Below are 23,160 nucleotides of genomic sequence, written 5' to 3' on the forward strand. Positions count from 1 at the left end.
TTACACAGATTACGTGTAAATTGCGAGACGAATCTTTTAAGTCTAATTGTGCCATGATTTGACAATGTAGTGCTACAGTAAACATTTGCTAATAATGGATTTATTAGGCTTAATAAATTCGTCTCACAGTTTTCTAGCGGAATCTGTAATTTGTTTTGTAATTAGACTTCGTTTAATACTGTAAATGTGAGTCCGTATATCTGATGTGAGAACCAAACCCAAAAACTTTCCCTAACTAAGCAAGGCCTAACTTTGAAATTCACATAACGATCAAAAGATCAATAGTCAAGAAAGATATATATAGCTTAAATGCATACAACTCTGTACAAGGCATGCTTGCTTAACAGTTGTTAATAATTATTGGATGACAAACTAACTTTTTTTTTAATAACAGATGCCAAACTAACTTAACTCCCTTCCCAACCACCACGAATGTCCTAGTCCTACTCCTAGTTAATACTAATATACTCCAAATAATTAACGGGTCCCTACATATGAATGGAGGTATATGATCATATCTCAGGATAGATCGATCGATGCGATAGCTAGCGTCGATCGTTAACTCAAGACTTTGGCATTTCTCATGCAATTAAAATTGGTAGTTGCAGAGCTGTCATTGTTGATGATTAACGCAGTTCATACTGTCTACCTTAGCTAGTTTATATATATAAACAAGCTAGCTATAGCTAATATACATAGTAGTAGTAGTACATGAAAACTCTGTTTTTTTTAAGATAATGACATGAAAACTATGTTGTGAAGAAATGAACTGTTTCCTCTAAAATTATTATGTTCTGGTCCTAATTAAACAGCACGTTTCATATATAACAAATATGGCGTGGATCTAATTAACCCGAATAACAAACAACGTGTTTCAGTGTGATGGTAAAGTTTGGATCTTGTACCACGTTTTTTTCGTGATGATGGCGTTGGCGTGCGAGTCGTATATCGGTGGCAAGCAGTGTGTTAATTCCCTCCAAAAATTGACCAATTAGTACAGTAGCAAGTACTTTAATGTATGATGACGCCATTAATTTTTTATCAAACGTTTGACTATTCGTTTTATTTAAATTTTTTTTAAATATAAAAATATTTATGTCATGCTTAAATAACATTTGATGATGAATCAAGTAACAGTAAAATAATAAATGATAATTATATAAATTTTTTAAATAAGACGAATGATCAAATATTAGGCAAACAGTCAACGGTGTCGTACATTAAAATATAGAAGTAGTAGTAGGGAAACTATTTTCATCCTTCGAGGGGATATCCTCTCGTTGTTTGCATGTCACCCAAATGGTTATGAAAAAAATTTAAAAGATGTATTAACATGTGATATATCACTCCACAAACATGCAAGTTTAAATTCAACTTCTACACCTCGCAACGAAAAAAACAAATTGGACTGTGAATATTAACTAGTTATAGTTTAATTTGTTTTTTTCGTTGCGAGGTGTAAAAGTTGAATCTGAACGTGTATTTTTGTGGAGTGATATATCACATGTTAATATATGTTTTTTTTCATAACTATTTAGGTGACATGTAAACAATGAGAAGATGTTCGCTCGGGACGAAAATCCACTCCCGTAGTAGTAACTGAGAGAGATCAACTGCTACTCCAGCGAACTCTTCTCCTCCATTTCTATCTCCGCCTCCGCCTCAGCCTCAGCCTCATAGGATAGGAGTACTCTACATGCTGCCTATGATCAATATTGCCCTCATGTCCTCCTCCTCTTGCCATCCCCACAACCCCACCACCCTGCCGCTGCCGGAGCCGGACAGCAGCAAGTCGCCGGAGCCCACCTCCGTGCTCTACAACCGCAGCAGCCCGAGCACCTCCCTCGGCTCCTGCTCCTCCAAACCACCGGAGGACCCTCCTCCCCCCATCGCCGCCGACGACGACTGCGACTGGGACGCCGTCGTCGACATGCACATGCACATGCTCGCCCCCGCCCCCGCCCCCGACTCCTCCTTCCTCCGCTGGATCATGGATACCGGCTATGCCGACGCCGACACCTTTCCCGACCACCCCTCCTTCGACTCCGACCTGCTCCAACTCCCCATGCCCATGCCCTCTGACCATCCTCCTCAGCCGCTCGTCGACGACCTCCTCGACGCCGCACGCCTCCTCGACGCCGGGGACTCCACTTCCGCTAGGGAGATATTGGCGCGGCTCAATCATCGCCTCCCCTCTCTTCCGTCGCCTCCGGGCCATGCCCACCCTCCGCTCCTCCGCGCCGCCGCCCTCCTCCGGGACGCGCTCCTCCCGCCCACCGCCCTCCCCGTCTCCTCTACTCCCCTCGACGTCCCGCTCAAGCTCGCCGCGCACAAGGCCCTGGCGGACGCCTCCCCGACCGTGCAGTTCACCACCTTCACATCCACGCAGGCCTTCCTCGACGCGCTCGGCTCCGCGCGCCGCCTCCACCTCCTCGACTTCGACGTCGGCTTCGGTGCCCATTGGCCGCCTCTCATGCAGGAGCTCGCGCACCACTGGCGCCGCGCTGCTGGGCCGCCGCCGAACCTCAAGGTGACCGCATTGGTGTCGCCGGGGTCCAGCCACCCACTCGAGCTCCACCTCACCAACGAGAGCCTCACGCGCTTCGCCGCCGAGCTCGGCATCCCGTTCGAGTTCACCGCCCTCGTGTTCGACCCCCTCAGCAGCGCGTCCCCGCCCTTGGGACTCTCGGCCGCGCCCGACGAAGCGGTGGCCGTCCATCTCACGGCCGGCTCCGGGGCCTTCTCGCCGGCGCCCGCGCACCTCCGTGTCGTGAAGGAGCTCCGCCCCGCCGTTGTGGTGTGCGTCGACCACGGGTGCGAGCGCGGCGCCCTCAACCTCCTGCAGTCTTGCGCGGCGCTGCTGGAGTCTCTGGACGCGGCGGGCGCGTCGCCGGACGTGGTGTCCAAGGTGGAGCAGTTCGTCCTGCGGCCACGGGTGGAGCGCCTCGCGGTCGGCGGCGGCGACAAGCTGCCTCCGCCGTTGCAGTCCATGTTGGCGTCCGCGGGGTTTGCGGCGCTGCAGGTGAGCAATGCGGCGGAGGCGCAGGCGGAATGCCTGCTGAGGCGCACGGCCAGCCATGGGTTCCATGTGGAGAAGCGGCAGGCGGCGCTGGCGCTGTGGTGGCAGCGGTCGGAGCTCGTCTCGGTGTCAGCGTGGCGATGCTAGCTGCCTCTGCCTGGTACACTTGTACTACAAATGTTTGGTGTTCATTGATCTTGAATATTTTCAGCTTTGGGTAAATTGATCAAACCAAAGCTGCTTGTGATATGTTAGCACTAGTAGTAGTAATTGGGTAATTATTTCTTGCCTGGGAGAATTCATGCTCCATGGCATGCTTGTACAATTTGTATGGCAATGACAAAATTGGGAGTGCTCAAGAGTGCAAGCCCCCAACCTTGTGATTCAACTGTTCATAACCGCACGTCTTTCTTTTGTGCACATCTCTGATCTAATATACAGAGTAGTTCTCTTTTATTTTTGGCTCTTTCTTTCCTCTCTAGTCACTCCATCAAGGTTCTTCCTGTGGAAACACATTTCTGGGGAAAACACAAGGAAAATGTCACTGGATAATTGTATTGCTATTGCACATGATAGGCTTTGTTCACTGTTATGGTTTGCATCAACCAGTTTGCAATTAAGGTGTACCGCAACGCTGTGACTTTTCTTCTTCACTGGCAGATTTTTCTTTTCTAGTTTTTGGAAAAGGCCATCAACAATGAACAGTCCATTTGAATGTGATGTGCCTTTATTGACAGGTGACATCCATTTCACCATCTTTCACTCATCAGGATATATTGCAAGTTGCATCCTTGTTTTGTCTTGAAGAATTCTCTTCTTCTTTTCTTTTTTCCTTCAATCCGAAGCGTGATTTTCTTCTTCAATGCAGGGGATACCACAAATTTCCTCCACTACACGATGCAGAAATTAGGAACTGAAGTGAAGGGTAACATGTATGCATCCTCATACCTACCAGTAAACATGGAATTGTTTCTTCTGCTGAAGGGTCATCGTGATGACACCGACCTTCGACCATGTGGATACACTAACTTTGCTGCTTGTTATTTAGGAAGCATTTCATAAGGCAGACACTTATTGCAAAATGTCAAAGTTTCATCATCTTGGTATTTGCTTGCAGTTGCTACGTCAGTTGTTAGGACTAGTCTTTGCATTTGTTGGCCATGTGGTCCATAACCTGCTAAATGTCCAGTCAGATCTACTCAGAATTGCAATTGATTTTGGTAGAGTAGAGACTAACATGCATCCCATAGTGCAAAAGAAACCAGACCTAGAATTTTCAATGTGAAAGGTGGTTCCTTCTCCATATATTAAGTGTATTCATTCAGATAAATGTTAGAAGAAGGTTTTCTTGTCACTGCAAATCTGCATCAAATTCTTTAGGGAGTCATCACTCAACACTAGAAACATTCCATATCACAATAGATTTTGTCCTTTTGTACTCAGCTGCATAAATGAAGGACTATTTGCAGTTTATCTTCGAGCGGCTTGTATTGCAGCTTCAATTTGCGAGACGACTGTTGCAAGATTTTCGATATACTTGTGGTCACTCAGCTTTGATTTGTCCATTTTGGCTCTCCCTCTCTGATCTTTCATTTTCAGGATAGCACTATGTATGGCTACACGATTGAGACGACATGCCATCCTTTTCCTGCCCTGGGACTAGTAGTAATCTTTTCAACACAAAGCAACAGGCAAATCTCCTCTGCCTCCCATTGGTTTGTATGTATTGTAGGCTCACAGCCAAGCAGTTCCTTGTCCCATTGTCTTTCCTCGTGTACACCTTGTACACATGTATAATTATTTCTTATGGGTGTGTTATTATATGTCTTGTGTTTAGGCCTTAATCATTTGGTGTCACATGGACTTTGCCTCTCATCACATGTAGACCACACTTTTTTTTTTAATTTCACTTGTCCCCTCCACACTCTATCAGGTAGTAATACATCTCATCTCCATTAGATGAACTTTCATTTTATCTTTTGGCCCCTCATGGAACTAGTGTTAGTTGAGCTTGAACCACATAATACAGTTGAAATGCATGCACTTGTGTCTTGTCTCTTCTTGTACAGTGGTGACCACAAGTTAGCTATATATGTTCTGATAAATCCCAACATGTTCTCCAATGTGAAAAGTCTGCAAGAGTTTATATCCCCAACTGCAATTGATCAATGAATATATAGCTCAATTAGAGAGGAGGGGGGAAAGAAACATGACATACCGTATTTTTGTTTGAACCTTTGCTGAAAGATGGAGATATGATCTGATAAGGACTAATGCCTGCCATTTCTTGATTGAAGATTATGACCTCCAAAGTAGCTATTAGGACCACACAGGACACTTTCATGGGATGCCAAAATTTGTGGACTCAAAGTAAAGTTGTAATCAGCTAAACATCTATAAGCATTGCTCAAGTGTGAATGATCAGTTTAGGACCATACTGACATGGTGAGCTGAATATCCAGGTTAGAAACTGTTTCTAAAATAAAAGAGAAGCATCTTCATTGCTTCTGAACTCTGGTGCCTTGCATGTGAATTAACCTCAGGATAAAAGGGGCCTTGGGATGGATATATGGCTGCTTTACTTTACAGATTTCTCTTGCTGCCCAGGAAAGGTATTTTGCAGCCTTCAAGCAAAGTAGGATCATGGAGGCTGGCTCCCTTTCAGTTTCAGACAAGCTCTGGTAAAGATGGATAGATATTTACATGAAAATTTATTCAGACTGTCAACTGTTATTGCCCCTTTTTTTTTCTGAACCGGTACTTGTCGAAGCAGTCCTCCTGCTGCAACCTTCAGAAAAAACACTGTATTAACAAAGGCACTCTACACTGTATCAACAAAGGCACTCTGGTCACTGTCAGTGTAATTAAGCTTAGATCTTAAAATACGACCAGGAAAATGATTTTCCGGTAGCCATCAATGGGCCCATCAATCAAATGATTTGTGCTATAATGTGACTCTGGATAATCATCCAGTTGGATATGATGTTCCCAGTTCAGTACTAATATCGGTCAAAGCGCAGAAAAATAGAGATAACTGATAAAGAGGAAGACATCAAGTCCTTAGCAGCAAACGTGATTGCTGATACAGTATACATTTGTATGAGATGATGAGGTTCAGCTACAGTTGCAGAATATGTGATCCAGTGATTGCTGACGAGTGATGACACCAAGTTCTTTGCAAAAACATGATGGAGACTGGCATGTTTGTTGAGATGATGACCACCATCTGAATTCTGATGGATGGTTAGGCTGTGCCGCATTTTGGAGCAAGCTTTCGCTCGCTGCCTCTCCTTTTGGAGGATGCATTGCCATAACAGCTTTCTTTATGTCAGCGTCCCATTTTTTACACACGAATTATTGACAGTAACAAGTAGTAGAGAATATAATCAAGTCAACAACAATACTACTACATTGTAGTTGCATCCTACTCCAAAATACTTGTGAATGGAAATGAAATTGGCACCTCTTTCAAAAAATTAAGTTTGCACAGCCAAAAACGTTTCGAAAAAGAGCCAAGTACATGGGGCTTCCATTCCAAAAAAAGACTTCCTTACCCACAGGCCACATTTCTCCTTATCATTTATCACCTTGGACAGAAAAAATGAAAAAGGTTTAACTCCTGGAGTAGAAAATTTGTCTTAAACAAGAGAACATCAAACTTCCACTACGCGCTGTAAATTGTGATTTAGCTCAGGATAAAAATGCATTTACAGAGATGACAAGGGATGCTGTGCTGACTCCTATGTATGTTTGCTCTTTGGTTTCAAGACCTCATGGGGCCGTGCCGAGGTTATACAGTGTAAAACAATGAAAAGAACGAAGACACCGTTATTGTGAGCCTTATTTGTGAAAACCTACAAAAAATAACTCTCCCCGTCATCCTCATTTACAGCAACATGGTCGTTGGATTCTCGATGTAGCCCTTGAACGCCTTCATCCATTCTGCACCAATGGCACCTGCCAGAAAATAGAAAAGGGCAATCCGTCAGCAAGCTATGGTGAATCCCTTCCCCCAGATAGCAAGCAACAAGTAGTGCCAATTGATCCAAAACGTACCGTCAATGACCCGGTGGTCGCAGCTCAATGTTGCTGACATAAACGAACCAACTTCAAACTGACCCTCAGCTCCAGGGATCACCCTCTTCTCAGCTGTGCACACAACAAATTTCTAGACGTGGTAAGTAAACATCATAACAAAATGGCTTCAAGCGAGCATAGACCATTAGACATGATAGATAAGCAGATCCTGATGGCGTGATTGTTAGGCAGCATGTTACCTGAGCCAATAGCCAAAATTGCTGATTGTGGAGGATTTACGATGGCACAGAATTGCTTAATTCCAAAAGGGCCTCCCAAGTTTGACACAGTGAAAGTGCCACCCTGCAAGACATTGCATCCAAATTGTCAAAGGAAAAATACTATCGAATCAAATATATATTCGGCCTATACCTCATAATCCTCTGGCTTAAGGCTGTTGTCCCTTGCTCTCTGAGCCAGTTGCTTCACCTCATCAGCGATAGTGGCTAGGCCCTTCTTGTCAGCATCCTGTAAAAACAATACAAGTTAAAGATGCTGAATAATTTTTTTAAAAAAACCATGGAAATAAATGGCATACCCTTATTACGGGAACAAACAAGCCATCCTCAGTTTGTACAGCAACATTGATGTTCACATTGTGGTATCTGCATGAGATTATATGTAGCACATCACATCATAAGTAGTAGTAGTGAACATCCCAGTCTCAATGATCAATTACTCATAACTTACTGGCGAATAAAATCATTCATCCAAGAGCTATTACACTCAGGAACATTACGAAGAGCCAATGCTGCGGCCTGCATATTGGACAATAATTTAGGTAAAACATCCTACCACTCATGCAAAATAGTAACTCTGAAAATTGTTTGTCTGAACAGGAATGATTTGCGCATGCATTGATCAAGTCTAAACTTAACTAAGCCTTGAGGAAAGAAGAGTATCACATCAAAATTTACCTTGATAACAAGATCATTTATGGATATCTTCTTGCCACCAGAGGTATCCTGCAGAGGATTCAACTCACTTCGCAACCTGGAACATAAATTAATCAAGAATTTTGCTTGTCAAGTAACCCTATAGAAAAATATGGTGCAAACAAAAACGAGGCCTCCCCCCCCCCAAAAAAAAAAAAGAGCAAATGGTTCATCTAGTAATCAACCAGAGGTTCACAAAATATGTTCTTGGGTACAGGTTGATAAAATACTAAATTGCTTGAACAAAGTTTTGATTGAAACCATACTTAATAAGTTTGTCAACACGAGTATCAACTGTCAGATAGTAGTGAGGAATGGTTTGCTTGGAGTGCAGCAGGCGGTTTGCAGTAACCTGACGAAATAATATCAGAAACTGTTAATAGAAGTAGAGCACCAACAGCAACAAAAACCTTGAAAGAAATTAAGTGGCAATGATATTACCTTCCTTATTTGCGTATTAGGAAGATCCACATAGCCTAGTCCAGGAGCTGCTGCTGTTTCCTTCTTGGCACCCTTGGCCACAGAAGCTTCATTAAGCATAAATATCATTAGATTACCGAACCCACTTACTCTACTCTTTATAGGTAAAACTATCACCATTCATTACTTATCATGCTTTAATCTGGCTCTTATATATAAGCATCTTAATTCTGAAGGCCACCATCAAGATGATGTTTTTTCAGCATGAATAAAAATACAGAACAATTGCATACCCAAGTAATCCTCAATATCTGCCTTCAAAATTCGCCCATCGGGGCCAGTACCTTTTATGCTTGACAGTGGTACCTGTTTAGGAAACAAGGTTTCAAAATTAAAAACTGCGTTCTTTGGAAACCGTATGGATAGCTAAAATATTAGAAGCTTACATTGTTGTCTTCTGCCAATTTCCTTGCAATTGGACTGGAGAATGTGCGATCCTCTGAAAGAAAAGATTCTTCTGTCTTTGTAGCCTTTGGCTCAGGAGCCTTGGGCTGCTCTTTCTCCTTTTTTGGTTCTGTGGGCTCAGATTGGGGCTTCGATTCGGCTGGAGCTGCAGATTCAGCAGATGATGGAGCCTTATAATCCTTAAATTTGCCGATGTCTTCCTCTTCTTCCACGGTTACGGCAATAATCTGGTTAACAAATAATGTGTAAATATTGAAGGCAACTCAAGTTCATATCAGCACAGAACATGGGCTAAATGGAGGGAAAAAGTGTCTTTTCTAAATCAAGAATATGTACCTCACCAACTTTAATTTCTTTGGCACCATCTCCATGGATAATTTTAGCAAGGTAGCCTTCCTCCATGCATTCCATCTCCACTGTCGCTTTATCCTAATCACCATAAATGTGATTGATGGTTAAGCTGCTGTTGCTCCTTAATTAAATAAAGTAGGGAAATTAAATCAAGTCTTGGTGTGCACATTAAGAAAGTAACTTACAGTCTCTACTTCACAAAGAACTTCACCAGGTGAGACTTTATCTCCTTCTTTCTTCACCCACCTTGCAATGTTTCCCTACAGGCAATTTAATAAGTTTGACATGATAAAGGCAACTCAAGAGATACATGACACTGCTCATCCTTTAATTTTCTCTTTGCCATGATGCCATGATTTTATTTATTTATTCAATTTCAGCTGTTGAGTATTGTACCTCAGTCATGGTAGGGGAGAGTGAAGGCATTCCGATTTCCTGATGTGGAGGCAAATCTGGACAGTAAACAATACTATTGAAAACTCCGAAGGAAGATATTAACTATGATATAACTTAAAGTTGGGCATAATGCTATAACAGAAGGATCTGAATCTATAACACAAACATAGTGTTAGACATAGGTGTCATGACTTTAGAGAAGGTACCTGCTCCACTTGAAAAACACCTAGACGGTACTACCTGCCCACTGATGATAAATAACGAACAGTGAATATGGACTCTCAGCTATTTAAACCAGAACAAACGTATGGCTAAAGAAAAATTCAGAACAAAATCACAAAAGGAAAGTACATACCATGAGAACAAACTATGTACCCCATTAGCAGTAATTGGCATTCCATATTTGGATGCTCTCATGAAATTGGAGGCTCTACTTGCTTCTTGCGGTGAGACCTGTGGAATGAAAGATAGGACAACAAGCTAGAATTAGAACAAATGCTTAAGCATTCAAATTTAGAAAGGGTGAGAGCTTGATTAGAACCGCATAACCTTGAAATTCTGAAGCTCTTTTCCAGACTGCCTGTCATGGGAAAAATCTGATCCTCCAATTTTTTTTGCATACTCTGGATGAAGGTTGGAACTTGATACAGCTGCAACAGGAAGTCGCTATAATAGGCAATACATGTAGAGGAAGAAAATACCATTTTCATTACAAATGTTTCACTAAGACCAAAATATTCTGTGTTGAAGCACTAGAAAACTGGCGAGTGATGCCCAAATATTTGTATGACGAAAGGAAGTTCCTTTTTCTTTCTGAACAACAAAAGTTTATTGAGACATCAGAAAGGAATAAAGAGAGAACACATACTATCTTCCTTTACAAGAGAGGAGCAAGTGCTGGATGAGAAGTGACGAACAACAGTCCCACGCTCGCATCCGAGGATAGCATGCGCTCTTCGCAACTGTGTGAGTAGATTGTGCAGGCAACTATGAGCATATGCAAACCATATATGTATAATAACAGAATGAATGTTCATAGACGAAATGCAAGCATATATAATCCTGTTGTGTTTGACATAAATGATAAAAACCAGAGGCCCATGAAGATAGAGCAAGCCAGACATGCGCTTTGGTGTAATTCCACAATGACCTAGATCGATTTGTACATGATAGCAGTTGAGTAAGATGAATAGAATGGGTTTAAAAGTAGCGGCGTGATTACCGAGAGAGGATTTGTGCAACTCTGAAAAAAAAAAGGGGACATTTTGAACAGTTGAAACAAATCCCGTGATCACAGTGCGCATCAGCGCTAGAAATAATTGTACTCTTGTAATCCAACTTGTAAAATAAAAGGGCAGGAAGGACAAGGTAGGTAAACGCGAGAGAATAGATTGGCACACCCAAGAAGAAGCCTCAGCCCTCAGGCGCAGCAATTGCGAGCGCAGCCGCAGGTGGTGGGCAAACCGGGGGCATCGGCGCATGCCGGAACGGATCGATCGGAGCAGCGCCAATTCCAACAAACCGGGATGCGGTGCCAACAACGACGACGACGCGAGAGACAGAGAGACGGGGAGAGTGAGAGAGGGAGGGGGGAATGGAGAGGAGAGACCTTGGGAGAGTGGCGGAGGAGGAGCGCCATGGCCGCCGGCGACGAGGCAGGCGCGCGCGCGCGATTCTTGGGGAAGGAGGTGCTACTACAGATTTGGAACGACGGACAGAGAAGAAGAAGAGGAGGAACAATTAAATTAAATTAAATTAAATTGCCTTAATATATTTATTTAATTTATTAATCCCTGACGAGTACGTAATTTATAGGGAGGGATTAGTTGGTTGTTGCGCTTCGCTGCGCTGTACCTCCCTTTACTTTTGGTTTAGAAAATTTAGAATGCTGAGTCTTAGTACGTTTCAATTTTGGAGAGGTCTTCTTGAACGACATTTGTCATCAAAAGACAAAAACTCAAGTCGTCGTAGCCAATTTGCACTTGGTTTGTCTTCTAATTAAATAATTATTATTTATCTTGTGTATATATATATATATATATATATATATATATATATGAAAGAACGCAACCATATATGGTTATGAAATATAATATACGCAATATATTAATATACTTTTATTTTTATTATAATATTTTCATATATATATATAGCGTATTTAAACTAAATATTTACACTTTTCAGTAGTAGTTAAAGTTCTAATAGTCGAACTAACCTTAATTCTATTCGAAACGTTGAATTATGAAATAGTTTGGAACTCTTTTATTACCAGTATTTTTTATAATAAGAGTGGAGGGTTTAAAACGAAATTCACAATTATTAGTATATGGAGTAGTTTATTAATGTATCAAGGAATTATTACTGATGAGATGGAAAATCAGAAAACGAAGAAGGATTTTGGACCGTTGGTTGGAATTTGCACGGTCTCGATCTTGTGTTGCTACTCCACTCCAGTAGAGACCGCCGCCGCCGCCGCCAAAAAAACCCGTAAACCCTAGCTCACGACGGCCGGCGTCGCGCCGCCGCCCCATGCCTAGCTGCTGCTGCCTCCTCGGCCTCGGCTTCCCCTCGCCGCCCTCCGCCCTCCGCATCCTGCGCCGCCGCATGGCCTCTCGCGCCTTCCAGCTCCGCCTCAACCCGCTCACCGGCGACTCCGAATGGCTCGTCGTTGAGGAGGAGGAGGAGGAGGACCACCACCCGACACCGCCACCCAAGCAGCTTCTCGCCACCACCTCCTACCTCGACATGCTCAACGACTCCGCCCGGAACCGCGCATACCGCCGCGCCATCGAAGCCGCCGTCACCGACCCTTCCTCGCGCGTCCTCGACATTGGGTCAGCTAACCCAACCCAATTCAAATACCTCCTCAATTTTGGTTTATGCTCTAAATACCTGAATTTTTCTTTTTAAGCCAGTCCGGCCCAAGTAGGCTAACCAATTTCATTAACATTGGGGAAACAGTACAAGTTACAAACTCATTTACACCAACAGCACGCACTTCCAGCATCTAAATTTTTTCTTTCTAAAACACTCAGGTTCCTTCCAAATGGACATCATCTCTTTGATGTCTACATACCTCAAATTGTAGGCCATAATTCAACTGCCTGTCGAATTTAGGTTCACTTACTAGCATTACTGGATTATTAGCTAATGTGATCTCATCTCATCTCATGACTCATGGATACTGCATAGGGCACCGAGATCATGCTCACTGTTATCTTTAATAGCACCATAAAGCTAAGCATCCAAACTCATGTTAGGTGTTAATTCTCAGGGAAAATATTGCTTTACAGGGTTATAGTTGGGGCTTTTTGTGAAGTTTTTAGATTAGGATTCAGTGAATATCAAGCCATCAGGTTGCATTGGATTGGATAAATATAAACAGATAGTGGGCTCTCTTTTCTAAATTATCTTTTATCAATCATTGAATATAAGTTTTGACCAAGTTATCTATCTCTGGCTATAGGTTTCCTAAGGCTATATTACAAAGCAAATATTACTTTCAGCCTTTTATGTGCAAGTGTCTCATTGCCTTGCTTAAGTTGTCCTGGTTACTGCATGATTATTTCTAGCAAAAGGTGGAATGGATGCTTATGTCTTTAATGATTTCAGAGCTGGGACTGGGTTGCTATCCATGATGGCCGCCCGAGCTTTGGCAGCTGTTGGGGGTGAAACTAGAGGAGGAAGTGTTTCAGCATGTGAATCTTACCTCCCAATGGGAAAATTGATGCGAAGGGTACTGAGAGCCAATGGGATGGAAAACAGGGTCAAAGTCTTTCACAAGCGTTCGGATGAGCTCAAAGTCAGAGATGACCTGGATTCACCAGCTGATATATTGGTATGCTCTTGTTTTAGGCCAGCACTATTGACCATAAGATGCTGCTCATATATATAGCAAATTTGGCAGGGGAAAATGATCATTTTCCAATCTAAAGAGTAGCACTTGATCATTTGCTACCCCTTGTCTCTCAGACATGTTGCCTCAGGACCCATGGTCAGAGTCTACACATTGTGTGGGAAATGATTGATTTTGCCACCCCAAATGTTCAGTCCCCCATTATATTCTGAATTAAAATTGCTAATCTCATCTATACTTGATTATCCAACCAAAAGTTTCCCAAAAGAAAACCATTCTACTGATCTCACTTATTGTCAATGTGATAGACTATCTGTATCAGGCAAACTGCTGTAGATGTATTGATTGTTTTGTTTTTTTTTCTTGAATACGCAAGAGAGTTGCGTATCATTTCACTAAGAAGAAGAGAAAAACAGGAGAATTGGGAGGGGAGCCCCTCCCCTCACCAAGACCCCACAGGCCAAGACCTTTACAAACAGGGGATTGTTTTGTTATTTTGACTACTGCCATTCAGAGGCACGGCCAACTCAATATTGCTTACTTTCCCTTCTATTTGTGTTTTAGGATATAAGAGGGTTTAACACTTTTCTTGCTATTGTGTATTATGTGTAACTAATACTCGTGCTAACAAAGACATGTTCTGCAGGTAAGTGAAATTCTTGATTCTGAGCTGTTGGGCGAGGGTCTGATACCTACTTTACAGCAAGCATATGACATGTTATTGGCAAAAAATCCAAAGATAGTTCCTTATCGAGCCACTACATATGGGCAGGTCAGTTCCCAGTGCCTTCTAATATGCGTTTGTCCCAATTTTAACAATGTGAGATAAATTTATACTGAATTTGTTGATTTCCTTGATGTCCTAGCTAGTTGAAAGTACATTCTTGTGGAAGCTACATGATTTGCACAACAATGAAGCAAATGCTGCAGACGGTGTATGGCTTACTCCTGGTGAGATGGAGAGGATTGTGTCTGTGAAGCCACAACAACATGCAATGCAATGTGATGCACTAGAAGATGAGATACGATTGGTATGGACTTTAGTTTTGCAAAATCTGGTAGAAAAGTATTGTCCCAACTCCCAAGTCCTAATTTGTCTTAATGTAGCTGTCAGAACCCTTCAAAGTTTTTGAATTTGACTTTTGGAAACGGCCAGATAGTCATCGTGAGGCCAATATCAAGATACGAACAACACGAGATGGATATGTTCATGCTATTATTTCATGGTAGTGCAGCCTCTTGAAGAATCTCTAGTCTTCTGAAATTTCTCTGAATAAATGCATTTATCTGTGACTGCAGGTGGGTACTTCAATTGGATTCTGCTGGGTCAATCTTCTACTCAACTGCTCCTAGATGGGCGAGACAATCAAGTAGTGAGGGGCCGCAACGCGGTTGGTTAAATAATTAGAATTTTGTCCACCTTTTTTTGCATTTAGTCAGTACCTTTTCCTAGATTTATGTGATCATAGAGTTGTGCACAACATGTAGAACAGTTGATATGTGCATGCCAATTCCTGATAAGTAGAACAGTCATTCTAGAGTCTGACTTCTACCAAGCCATAGAAAACTATTTATTAGGTCACATGCATATGTGTATACGATCATATGCTTCACAAAAGATCATCCAAGGCAGACACATATGCATACACAGATCCATTCATAGAAGATCATCACAATGAAAAACCATAATCGCTACTAACTTGAATATTTACTGTAGTCGCTAATAAAGATTTGAAACCACTCAGTCAGACTAGCATGCTATTGATGTGGGCCTTTTAGGACTAGCATTACTTCTGAAATACTGAAACTACTTGAAACTATAGAATTTATTCATATTGCTTTCTGCTTTTATAGACATGAAGGATTGGTGTGATCACTGGAAGCAGTGTGTATGGTTCATGCAAGGCAAGGGGATCCCTGCTACGGAAGACCAAGTTCTTTCGTTACGAGCTAGACATAACCAAACCAGCATCTCCTATCAGCTGAACATCAATGATGAAGCATGTGATAGAAGTTCCAAAGGTGACCATCTAACGTTGTTGCCAGAACGGATTGCACTTTATGGTGATAAAGATTGGAGATCAGCTCTGATAAATACCATTAAAAATGCTGTGAGTTTCCCCAATTCATTTGCCTATAAATATTATGATATTTAAGCTATAACTTCTCTGTGGCCTTCCACTTTGCACTACTGGGAAGGAACCACTTATGTTGGTTATGTGTAACTTCCGTAGAATCCAAACATCTGTTACTTTTGGGAAGGAGGGAGGGAATTCTATGCTTGCCTACTGACATTCAAGTTTCTAATTGATAACCTCTGTTGGCCCCCTTCATGCATATATGAAGCATATTGTTCGACGTTATCAGCAGCTCTGAGATGATTTTGCTTCTGTTCTTAAAATTGATCACTTTTTTTAGTGGGAATACACGATTAATTCTATATTTTTATGCTATGTATAACAACTTGAGCTTATTGATGTTTAATTTTGCCTTGCCAGTTAACTGTGAAATCTTCCCCAACTTGTGTTGTGGCTGACGACAGCATGTTCTTGGCTCTCTTAATTTCCTCCATGTCACCCACTTCAAAAGTCATCGCGATGTACCCTGGTCTACGGGACAAGGGTGCAGCCTATCTTCGATCTGTTGCAGATGCAAATAATTTTTCCATAGACCAGATTCAAGTGATTGGTAAAAGAGCCTCATCTATTACAGCTGATGACCTGAAACATAAAAAGGTAAATGCTGTAAATGCCATTAGTGGGTGATTTTGAATATTCGTCGATTCCCTCATTCTTGTTTAAATTCAGAGTTTCATATGCTGCCGTGTTATATGAATGCATCTTGATATTATTAATTATCTGTTCATCTCCATAGGTTAATTTATTAGTGGGGGAGCCATTTTATCTTGGAAGTGAAGGAATGCTTCCGTGGCAAAATCTACGTTTCTGGTTCGTAAGATACCAACTCACATTACCAATTGCCCCTTTAAAATAAGGCTTTCTACTCCCTAATGTCACAATCTTTGTTCATTATCTTGGGAAATGTTGTGCCACACAGTCTGTCCTTTTAAGAAACTGGGTGTGTATTCTGCATTGTTCCGTTCTCTGGTCCTTGTGAGAAATGGTTGTAATTTATCTTTTAAGGGGGTACACATGATGATTTCTGGTTAGCTGCATTGTTAAATTAGCGCTTTCTTATTCTCTTGCATGGTGAGCTTCGACATGTTTTGAAACGAAGGAAATACAGTTAGTTACTTATCAATATGTTGATTAATTTGCACTTTAAATCATTCACTGTGTAAAAAACTTGATTCTTTAGAGTTGTCCTTTTGTTTTTGGCATATTTCTGTACAAGGGGAAAACTACCCCCAGTTTGATAAGATGAAGCCATTGCTGATTGATGTTAGAGATTTCTACACTCTGCTAGTGCATGCTGCTTTTCAAAGATTTCCTAACAGTGAAGCCAATAATTTTCGATATTGTATGGTACTCCGTAGCCTGCAGTATGTCCATCACAGATTCACAATCCATCACAGATTCACAATAGAACATGCAATTGACCACTTGATCCTGTACAACTTGTTTGTTAAGGAATGGAATAGAGTTTAGATCAGTACGTCGCCACCTTATCCCTCAAAGACACATGCTTACTAGAAAAATCAGGAATGGGATGATGTCATCATGAATCAACTCATGGTTGATGGTTTGATTCCTCAAACCAAACAACTCACTAGTATTACTTAACCCATGTTTGGTGTGAAATTATTTGGAGTACCATCTCTTTGGTTATAGTTGCATATGAAGTATAAACCTTGGGAACAATTTGCACAACCAGGTTAATCTTTCAAGCAAAAGCTGGAATAAGAGTTACTAGTAGTGTTTGCGCAGACTGGACTTGTCTGGTAGTGATACACCTGGTTTCCTTGTTTCTGTTGCATTTATCAAGCACCACACATCCATATTGTTTTAAGATTCATCAAACCCAGGGAGGACAAGTAAAAAATGCAAACATTTTTTTTATTTGAAATCACCTTTTATGTATTTTTATATTGATTTCAATTGTATTTTTAAGGTAAGACTTAAAAATATATATCCCTGATGTTTTAACACTAGGAGTGTGAGGACCCTACTTGACTCGATGTTATCTGAGGATGCATTCATCATGCCTTGTAAAGGAATACTAAAGCTATGTGCAATGTCACTTCCGGTCAGATTTTCACATGCTCACCTTTCTGTTATGTTTCTTCAACATCGTTTTCTTTTGCGGAAAAAAACTGTCAGTTTTCATTTTCGTGAATTAAAGTACTGCAGGACTTATGGAGGAGCCGTAGCAGCCTTAAAGATGTAGAGGGTTTTGATCACTCAGTTGTCAATGAGACTTTAGGAGCCTGTGGTTGCCTGCCTGGAGACCAGCAAGGTCCTTGTCTGCCGTATTATGTATGGCAATGTGGTTATACCAAGGTAAAATCGAATTATGAGTGCAGATGCAGTGTCATTTTCAAGTGACTAATGAGTAATGACCTTAACTTTTACAGAAATTAAGTAAAGTGTACTCTCTGATGGATTTCAACTTTTCTGAGCCAATCCACTCCTGTTTTGGGAAAACAAAGGTATATTTTGATGTTTCTTCATGAATGCATGTCATTGAGGTTTTTGAATTTACTAGCCCTGCAATTTGATAAGATCCCAAGTAGTATTTTGAGTAAAATGCCTGCAGGCTATCTTTTGTGGGTGATTCTGTTATACTTCTGCGAAACCTTTCTTTTTGGCCTCTAGACAATGGTATTGCTAAGAGGTGTATAAGAAACCTAGGGTTGGCACTTAGCTAGATGATGTTAGTTCGAGTAATCTATAATCTGTACCCTGTATATTGGTTTAGCAGTGGATGGATTTCCAAGTCTCGTGATCTTAACAAATCATGGAAGTGCTTTCTCAGATAAACATGCATTTGTGGTCTGAAATGCGCATATAATTATCTTACTGTCTACGGCCTTGCAGATCGAGTTTTCTCATGATGGAACATGCCATGGTTTTGCGGTTTGGATTGATTGGGTTCTTGATGAGAGAAAATCCGTTGTGTTAACAACCGGACCAGGTAAATATATATAAATTCCTGATATCTGTGCTTGGGAGAGATGAATTGATGAGAAGATTGATGGTGTTGGTGTTGATTTTGAGCTCAGATAACCGATACTGGAAACAAGGAGTACAGCTCTTTAGCAAGCCTGTAGAAGTAAATCCAGGCAAGTCGGTGATGCATGTAGAGGCGTCCTTCGATCCTTCCACGGGTGAGATAACGTTCAGCAGTTCATCAACAACCTGCTCCTGAGGCGATGCTGTATTGCTATGCCATCTGTGTGTGCGCCTATGCAACATGGGAAGCATATTGCTTGCGTAATTCGGCCCAGCGATTACGGCGCACCGTAGGACATTAGTGTTTTCATCCCGCAGATATTTGGCAGTGGTTATTTGTGCGTAGGCCACAAACCGTTCAGTCCAAAACGTCTTAACTTTTGTTCTAAAATTGAGATGCAAAAAAGGGGAAACAAAGAGACTAACGGGTGTTAGAGCAACCGCCACGGATGCCGAGCACTAGGGCTGCCAGATTGGACACCCTTGGGCATTGTCCCGCCGTATCTAGCTCGTAAAATTTTGCCTAAAGGCTCTCTCTCTCTCTCTCTCTCTCTCTCTCTCTTTTGAGAAAAAGGTTCATTCTTATGACGTTATATGCGTTAATCCGCCAAGCATAAATGAGCCAGAAGGCATTAGTTCACCTGCTAATACTCGCATGTTATTTTCCGAAAACTTACATTCATGCCTAACCCAAGGTTAATACAAATGTGTTTGTCCAAAAGCTTAATACTCATGTGTAATTGGGCCGAATTCATGCTTTTTTTTTGGCCCCCAAGGCTAATAATCACAAAAATTAGCGGAAAGACTAATATTCATGCGTCCATAAGTCTAAGGTTAATACTCATGAAATTTGGCCCAAATGCTAATGTTCAATTTGACACGAATTATAATTTCATCACTTGTAATGACTTCAAGGTTAATACTCTTGAAAATTTGACTGTAGTGCTAACAATCATTTGTTTTGTTCAAGGATAGTACTCACGAAAGTTTAAACCAAAGGCTAATAGTTTTGTGCATAAGGATTTTTTTGCCCGAGAGTTTTGTTTCTGTTTTTTTTTGTTTCAAAGGCACTTATTTTTCCCCAAGGGTAATATCATGAAAGTTTGAACAGAATGCTAATATTCATGCATTTTTGGGCTGAAGGTTAATACTCACGTGTTTTTGGGAGAAAGACTAACGTTCATACATTTCTAAGATCAAGATCAATAATCATGTGTCTTTAGCCTATGATCGGCACTCGTAAAATTTTGGGGTCAAAGGCTAATGTTGATGTGTTTATGGCCTCAAGGTTGATAGTCATGAATTTTGGCGTCATTTTTGGCCCAAGATTAATACTCATGAAATTATGAGTGGAAGGCAAATACTTATGTAGTTTTCTGCCCATGGATAAAAATCATGTTTCTTTTTGCACAAGGTCAGTGCAAATGAAAATTTGAACCAACGATTAATATTCATGAAATTTCAGGCCAAAGATTAATGCTAAGATGTTTTTGGGCCAAAGGGTAAAATTCAACACTTTTGGGGCCCAAGGTTATTACTCATGAAATTTTGGCCCAAAGGCTATACTAGGGAGTTTTGTTCGAATGTTGATATACATATGTTATTGCACTAAAAACATATAATTCATACATTTTTGGCCCAAGGTTAATAGTCACAAATTTTTTGGTAAATATGTTAAAATTCATGTGTTTTTGGCCCAAGGTAATTCATGAAATTCATGCGTTTTATGCCCGAAGTTAATAATCATTATATTTTTGACGAAAGGGTAACACTTATTTGTTTCCAAGACTAAAGTTTAATGCTCATAAAATTTTGGGCCAAGAAGGCTAACTCATCTATTTTTTTTGGTCCAAGAGTAGATGGAAGACTAATATTCATGTGGCTTTCAACTATAAGGTTAATACTCATGAAATTTAGGCCAAAGGCTAGTATTCATATATTTTTGGCCTCAAGGTTAGTAATCTTGAAATTTGGGCTGAATGCTATCAGTCATTTGTTTTGCCCAAGATTAATACTCACGAAATTTTGAGCCAAAGGCTAATACTGATGTGCTTTTGTGCTTAAGGATTCCTCTTTTTTTTAAAAAAAAAGTCATGCATTTTTTTTTGCCCAAGATGAATACTAATGAAAATTTGGGCCAATGATTAATAGTCATGAAATTTTAGGCCGAAGGCTGATACTCCTATGGTTTCAAATCGAAGGGTAAAATTCAACATCTTGGAGCCTATGGTTAATACACATAAAATTTGGCCCAAAGAAACATATTCATGTGTTCAGTGGCCAAGGCTAATAATCATGAAATCTTAGGCCAAACACTAATACTCATTTGGTTTTGGGACTAAGGTTAATAATCATTAGATGTTGGACTTGTGGCTAATACTCATGTGTCTAGGGGTTGAAGGGTAAAATTTAGTTATTTGGGGCCTAAAGTTAATACTCACGAAATTTGGCCCAAAGATTAACATTCATGTATTTTGTGGCCCAAGACTAATACTAATGACATTTTGGACAAAATAGTAATATCCATTTGGCTTTGCCTAAGGTTAATACCCATGAAATTTTGGTCAAAGGCTAATACATATACATTCTTGCATATGTTCTTGCATCGAAGCCCAATCTTACATTCATATATTGTATTTTAGGCCCAATCTTACTACTTACAAAATTTTAGGTGAAGACTTAAATTTATGAATTATGGCCAATGACTATAATTCGCAAAACTATAGGCTAATACACATGCTGTTTTTTTCCCAAGGCTAATACTCATGAATTTTGGCTGAAAGCTATATAACTCACGACCAAAAGCTGAAAATAATGAAAGTTTGCATGGAGGGCTAACACATGCATACAGTTTTAGTCCTAAGGTTAACACTCATGAATTTTAAGTCCAATGAGTAAAATTCCTTTTTTTTTGGCGAGACCAATTTTTTGTATTACAAAATTTTAGGTGAAGACTTAAATTTATGAATTATGGCCAAGGAGTATAATTCGCGAAACTATAGGCTATAATACACATGCAGTTTTTTTCCCAAGGCTAATACTCATGAATTTTGACTGAAAGCTATATAACTCACGACCAAAAGCTGAAAATAACGAAAGTTTGCATGGAGGGCTAACACATGCATACAGTTTTAGTCCTAAGGTTAACACTCATGAATTTTAAGTCCAATGAGTAAAATTCCTATTTTTTTGGCGAGACCAATTTTTTTATATTACAAAATTTTAGGTGAAGACTTAAATTTATGAATTATGGCCAAGGAGTATAATTCGCGAAACTATAGGATATAATACACATGCAGTTTTTTTTCCCAAGGCTAATACTCATGAATTTTGGCTGAAAGCTATATAACTCACGACCAAAAGCTGAAAATAATGAAAGTTTGCATGGAGGGCTAACACATGCATACAGTTTTAGTCCTAAGGTTAACACTCATGAATTTTAAGTCCAATGAGTAAAATTCCTATTTTTTTTGGCGAGACCAATTTTTTTGTATTACAAAATTTTAGGTGAAGACTTAAATTTATGAATTATGGCCAAGGAGTATAATTCGCGAAACTATAGGCTATAATACACATGCAGTTTTTCCCAAGGCTAATACTCATGAATTTTGGCTGAAACCTATATAACTCACGACCAAAAGCTGAAAATAACAAAAGTTTGCATGGAAGGCTAACACTTGAATACAGTTTTAGTCCTAAGGTTAACACTCATGAATTTTAAGTCTAATGAGTAAATTTCCTATTTTTTGGCAAGACCTTTTTTTTTGTATTTTTTGGATCAAAAACTAATCATCACTAAATTCTAAACAAGAAAATAATGTTAATATATTTTTATGTCAGGGCTAAACCTCGTAAAATGTTAGGGCGGCGAAAAATACCCAATGGTTTTTTTCCAAGGTTAATACCCATGATTTTATGAGACAAACCAGTAAAAATTCCGGTATTTTTTTTACCAAGACTTTTCTTTTATTTTTTGGTACAAGACTAATAACCACTGAATTTTAGGCAGAAGAATAGTGTTCATATGTTTTTGGGACCAAGGGTAATACTCAAATTTTGGGCTGGAGAAAAAAATTCAACCATTGTTTTCAAAGGATATAAATAATGAAATTGTGTTTTTAGGTCAAAAGCTAATATTCACTGAATATTTGGCAGATGAATAAATTTAATTTGGTTTCAAGCCCAAGGCTAATGCACATGAAATTTTCACCAAATAAAAAATACCTCATGCGTTTTGTTCCAAAAAGCTAATACTCATCAATTTTGGCAAAGAGGCATAACTCAGGAAACTAGATGCCAAAGGTTTAAAATAACATATTTTTGGTGTGTAAGGCTAACATGTATATGTTTTTGTCCTAAGGTTAATACCCACCAATTTTGAGCCCAACGGGTGAAATTCCTGTATTTTTTGGGTGAGACTTAACTTTACCGTCTTTAGGTCAAAGGCTAATATTCACTGAATTTTTGGTGGAAGAAGTTAATGTGTTTTCAGACACAAGGTTAATACCC

The 23,160-nt window shown here is 40.3% G+C and overlaps 3 protein-coding genes across 8 annotated transcripts; 2 read left to right on the forward strand and 1 right to left on the reverse strand.

Annotated features, from left to right (window-relative positions):
* The first annotated feature begins 1,514 nt into the window (after positions 1-1,514).
* Positions 1,515-3,407, forward strand: LOC107275984 (scarecrow-like protein 6). Its single transcript, XM_026026076.2, has one exon. The coding sequence runs from the start codon at positions 1,697-1,699 to the stop codon at positions 3,164-3,166; it is 1,470 nt and encodes a 489-aa protein (XP_025881861.1). The 5' UTR covers positions 1,515-1,696; the 3' UTR covers positions 3,167-3,407.
* Positions 3,408-6,503: 3,096 nt separating this feature from the next.
* Positions 6,504-11,405, reverse strand: LOC4339859 (dihydrolipoyllysine-residue acetyltransferase component 3 of pyruvate dehydrogenase complex, mitochondrial). 3 transcript variants are annotated; one of them, NM_001420980.1, is made up of 19 exons: positions 11,273-11,405; positions 10,532-10,625; positions 10,213-10,313; positions 10,019-10,116; positions 9,870-9,910; positions 9,664-9,719; positions 9,453-9,527; positions 9,253-9,345; positions 8,898-9,143; positions 8,745-8,817; positions 8,473-8,558; positions 8,298-8,383; positions 8,014-8,089; positions 7,787-7,854; positions 7,635-7,701; positions 7,469-7,564; positions 7,297-7,399; positions 7,076-7,168; positions 6,504-6,976 (listed from the first exon to the last, which is right to left on the reverse strand). In NM_001420980.1, exons 1-19 carry the CDS (start codon positions 11,300-11,302, stop codon positions 6,906-6,908), a joined length of 1,653 nt encoding a protein of 550 aa, NP_001407909.1. In that variant the 5' UTR covers positions 11,303-11,405; the 3' UTR covers positions 6,504-6,905. The 3 variants fall into 3 exon arrangements, with proteins under 3 accessions (NP_001407909.1, XP_066167217.1, XP_066167218.1); XM_066311120.1 differs by having other exon boundaries at positions 6,679-6,976; positions 10,213-10,329; positions 11,273-11,379; XM_066311121.1 differs by lacking the exon at positions 9,870-9,910 and having other exon boundaries at positions 6,679-6,976; positions 9,664-9,736; positions 10,002-10,116; positions 11,273-11,379.
* Positions 11,406-12,096: 691 nt separating this feature from the next.
* LOC4339860 (protein arginine N-methyltransferase 7-like) lies at positions 12,097-19,091 on the forward strand. Of its 4 annotated transcripts, none has more exons than NM_001420979.1 (14): positions 12,097-12,497; positions 13,276-13,501; positions 14,166-14,291; positions 14,386-14,550; positions 14,627-14,745; positions 14,819-14,910; positions 15,374-15,630; positions 16,018-16,254; positions 16,394-16,467; positions 17,632-17,725; positions 17,830-17,979; positions 18,054-18,128; positions 18,517-18,613; positions 18,702-19,089. In NM_001420979.1, the coding sequence occupies exons 1-14, from the start codon at positions 12,193-12,195 to the stop codon at positions 18,845-18,847; spliced, it is 2,163 nt and encodes a 720-aa protein (NP_001407908.1). In that variant the 5' UTR covers positions 12,097-12,192; the 3' UTR covers positions 18,848-19,089. The 4 variants fall into 4 exon arrangements, 3 of the variants coding, with proteins under 3 accessions (NP_001407908.1, XP_015641006.1, XP_015641007.1); XR_001546354.3 differs by having other exon boundaries at positions 12,151-12,497; positions 17,822-17,979; positions 18,702-19,091; XM_015785520.3 differs by having other exon boundaries at positions 12,151-12,497; positions 14,819-14,892; positions 18,702-19,091.
* The last annotated feature ends 4,069 nt before the right edge of the window (positions 19,092-23,160 follow it).

The sequence above is a fragment of the Oryza sativa genome, chromosome 6, assembly GCF_034140825.1.
Source record: "Oryza sativa Japonica Group chromosome 6, ASM3414082v1".
NCBI lineage: Eukaryota > Viridiplantae > Streptophyta > Magnoliopsida > Poales > Poaceae > Oryza > Oryza sativa.

Excerpts from the sequence above, each read along its gene's own strand:
- LOC107275984 (XM_026026076.2), top strand. The coding sequence starts at position 1,697 with ATGCTGCCTATGATCAATATTGCCCTCATGTCCTCCTCCTCTTGCCAT.
- LOC4339859 (NM_001420980.1), bottom strand. The coding sequence starts at position 11,302 with ATGGCGCTCCTCCTCCGCCACTCTCCCAAG. Across the intron at positions 9,911-10,018 it reads GTACATAGTTTGTTCTCATG|TGGGCAGGTAGTACCGTCTA; the intron begins GTATGTACTTTC and ends ATTTATCATCAG. Across the intron at positions 7,565-7,634 it reads TGTTTGTTCCCGTAATAAGG|GATGCTGACAAGAAGGGCCT; the intron begins GTATGCCATTTA and ends TTGTTTTTACAG.
- LOC4339860 (NM_001420979.1), top strand. The coding sequence starts at position 12,193 with ATGCCTAGCTGCTGCTGCCTCCTCGGCCTCGGCTTCCCCTCGCCGCCC. Across the intron at positions 12,498-13,275 it reads TCGCGCGTCCTCGACATTGG|AGCTGGGACTGGGTTGCTAT; the intron begins GTCAGCTAACCC and ends TAATGATTTCAG. Across the intron at positions 17,980-18,053 it reads GGCAATGTGGTTATACCAAG|AAATTAAGTAAAGTGTACTC; the intron begins GTAAAATCGAAT and ends TAACTTTTACAG.